This window comes from Micropterus dolomieu, linkage group LG23 (assembly GCF_021292245.1).
Source record: "Micropterus dolomieu isolate WLL.071019.BEF.003 ecotype Adirondacks linkage group LG23, ASM2129224v1, whole genome shotgun sequence".
In the NCBI taxonomy this organism is placed as follows: domain Eukaryota; kingdom Metazoa; phylum Chordata; class Actinopteri; order Centrarchiformes; family Centrarchidae; genus Micropterus; species Micropterus dolomieu.
Genome location: NC_060172.1, coordinates 3,911,061 through 3,914,646, shown reverse-complemented (window position 1 = coordinate 3,914,646; position 3,586 = coordinate 3,911,061). Strand labels below are relative to the sequence as shown.

At 48.4% G+C, this 3,586-nt stretch overlaps 1 protein-coding gene across 1 annotated transcript in view; it reads left to right on the top strand.

Moving 5' to 3' along the window:
• chm (CHM Rab escort protein) overlaps positions 1-3,586 on the top strand; it is a 29,909-nt gene that overhangs the window by 24,596 nt on the left and 1,727 nt on the right. The window contains exon 15 of the mRNA XM_046040474.1: positions 2,604-2,702. Coding sequence (XP_045896430.1) covers positions 2,604-2,702 — 99 coding nt within the window. The remainder of the gene's footprint in view (positions 1-2,603; positions 2,703-3,586) is intronic.

Sequence of the window (3,586 nt, the reverse complement as noted above, 5' to 3'; positions counted from 1 at the left end):
GTGATGGGCTCCTTGAGGAGGGTGATGGGCTCCTTGAGGAGGGTTTGAGCTCCTTGAGGAGGGTGATGGGCTCCTTGAGGAGGGTGATGGGCTCCTTGAGGAGGGTGATGGGCTCCTTGAGGAGGGTTTGGGCTCCTTGAGGAGGGTGATGGGCTCCTTGAGGAGGGTTTGAGCTCCTTGAGGAGGGTTTTGAGCTCCTTGAGGAGGGTTTTGAGCTCCTTGAAGAGGGTGATGGGCTCCTTGAGGAGGGTTTTGAGGTCCTGTAATAAAGACATGAGGTGTGGAGCAGGAGGAGATGATCAGTGTGTCTGTAGCTGAAACTCAGTGTCCTTGAAGAGAAACTGATGAATGCAGCGACACAAACACTGATTAATGACACACGGGGGGATCTGCTGCTGCTGCTGCTGCAGTGTGATTGGTTACGGAGTCAGTCGGCTTGAACACCTTTAAAACAAAACATCATTTATCTCAAAACACACACAGCTTTGTGGCCCTATCTTTGTGGGGCCCCTCTCTGGTTCCCAACCTAAACCCAGTTCTACCTCTGAAACCAGGTCCTGACCTCAAACACCCCCTTTAGACTTGTGGGTCAACACAGGTAAAGTGGAATCCCTGTTTTTTGACTCAGTTATAAAGGTCTCACACACACGGGTCAGAGGTCAGAGAGATATTACCCACCATGCACTCTGCTTGTATGGCAGATCCCATTCAGACCACCTGACTGACCCCGGGCCAAGAAACACATCTGACCTCTGTCTCAGACCTGGTGTCTGACTACAGCTGTAGACTGGATCGAAGGCGGCTGTCTCACTTGACTCTGGCAGTCTGCTTTAATGGCCGTTCACGTTCTGCTGCACTGACCAAGACCAGGACGAGACCAAGGACAAGACTAAGACTAAGACCAAGACCAAGGCCGAGACTAAGACCAAGGCCAAGGACGAGACTAAGACTAAGACCAAGGACAAGACTAAGACCAAGGACGAGACTAAGACCAAGGCCAAGGACAAGACTAAGACTAAGACCAAGGACAAGACCAAGGCCAAGGACGAGACTAAGACCAAGACCAAAGACGAGGCCAAGACTGAGACCAAGGACGAGACTGAGACCAAGGACGAGACTAAGACCAAGGCCGAGACTAAGACCAAGACCGAGACTAAGACCAAGGCCAAGGACGAGACCAACGACAAGACCAAGACCAAGGACGAGACTAAGACTAAGACCAAGGACGAGACTAAGACCAAGGCCAAGGATGAGTCCAACGACAAGACTAAGACCAAGGACGAGACTGAGACCAAGGATGAGACTAAGACCAAGGACAAGACTAAAACCAAGGCCAAAACTACGACCAAGGCCAAGACCAAGGACAAGACTAAGACCAAGGACGAGACTAAGACCAAGGCCAAGGACGAGACCAACAACAAGACCAAGGACGAGACTAAGACTAAGACTAAGACCAAGGACAAGACTAAGACCAAGGACGAGACTAAGACCAAGGCCAAGGATGAGTCCAACGACAAGACTAAGACCAAGGACGAGACTGAGACCAAGGACGAGACTAAAACCAAGGCCAAAACTACAACCAAGGACGAGACTAAGACCAAGGACGAGACTAAAACCAAGGCCAAAGATGAGACCAAGGCCAAGACTAAGGCCAAGGAAGAGACCGAAACCAAGGACAAGACTAAGACCAAGGCCAAGGATGAGTCCAATGACAAGACTAAGACCAAGGACGAGACTGAGACCAAGGATGAGACTAAGACCAAGGACGAGACTAAAACCAAGGCCAAAGACAAGGCCAAAACTAAGACCAAGGATGAGACTAAGACCAAGGCCAAGGAAGAGACCAAGAACGAGACCAAGACCAAGGACGAGACTAAGACCAAGACCAAAGAAGAGACCAAGGACAAGACCAAGACCAAGAACGAGACCAAGGACAAGACTAAGACCAAGATCAAGGTGTAATGCAGCACGTCCATCGAATTCACAATGAATCCTGTTAATTCAAGGACCCGGAGCTTTACAGCCTTGCCATGCGGTTTGAGGCTTCCGCTTGTAATGTTTTGGTTTTCCACCCAGACCAGATCTGTGATACTGAATGTAGATCTGTGGGGTCCTGGTTCAGGAGGTCTTCAGTCAGGACAAGTCCTCTCCTGAGATCAGAGACCTGGTTCCTTCCTTAACGCAGTCAGGAAACATGTTTCTGAGACACCTCAGATCCTAAATGTCCTCCTGTTGTGAGACAAGATGTCTGACAGGAAGTACCGACGCCTTCGGACTCTGCTGTGGTCATCAGAGGAGGAGGAGGGGTTACTGTAACTCCTCCTCCTCTGCTACCTGGCCTGGCTGCTCTTCAGATCATCTCCCCTGGGCGGCGTTTTGTCCACCCAGATGTTCAGACTTCCTGCGATGAGGTCTGTGAGTTAAAGGAGACGAAGTACGTGACCTCAGTCTTGTCTGCGTCATCAGGACTAGACCCCCCCCAAGTTCTTATGAAGAGGAAACAGGACAAACGGTAGAAAGCTCAGGAACAGGGGCCCCTTTAAACACCCAAGAACAAACTGACCTCAGGTGCAGGTGTTTAACGAGGTGTTCTCTCTCTGTAGATTTGGTCCACCTCACCTGTCAGTCTGTTGGCTCCGCCTACGAGGACCTGTCGCCGCTGGTTACCAGGATGTTCTGCACGCCAGAGTCACATGACCCAGGTAACTCTCTCTCTCTCTGTGTTGTAAACTTTCTCTCCTCTCTGACCTCGGCTCTTTGTCTTTAACTCGTTCATCATCTTCTTCTTCTTTGCTTTTAATTATTTCACGGTGTTATAACACTCTCTCACACACACACCTGAGGATGGATGGGTTCAGGTGTAAGAGATTCATCAGGTGATGAAGGAGGAGAAAACCTTCTCGGTCAGGTTTCTGTAATATAATATATTCTATAATTATATATATTATATATTTGAGTTCAGAGAAGACGTGATGAACAGTTTTAGGAATGGAGGAATAATCGCCTGAGAAAAATATCAGAGTGTCGTACTCAGGTGGACTGCTTTACACACATGACTTACCTGAATGACTAATCATTCATGCAGCACACCTGGACACACCACCGCTCACTGAACAGATCTCTGCCTCACTGCCACAAACAACTGTCTCCACCTGCTGGCATGTAAAGCCGTCTGCTCCCAGCGCTGTTCCACAGACTTCTATTCCTGTCATCATCACGCATAGACCAGTAAACCGAAATGTGCACATCCCACACAGAAATATTAGTAATCTCTTAAGGATTAGGACAACTGCACCAACTCCAGCACCCAGAACAAACTCATTTAAAATGGCTCTCTTCAATGTGAGATCACTTTCAAGTAAGACTTTTACCTTAAATGATTTTATCTTCTATCTGCAAATCTAGATTTTATGTTTTTAACTGAATCCTGGTTGCGAATGAATGACTATAGCCAGCTAGCTGAACTGTGTCCGCCTCAATATGATTGCTTTAGTCAACCGAGGGTCAGTGGTCGTGGTGGTGGGCTAGTGAGCGTGTATAGGAAATATTTTAAATGTCATCAAGTACGCTGTGATGAATTTAACTC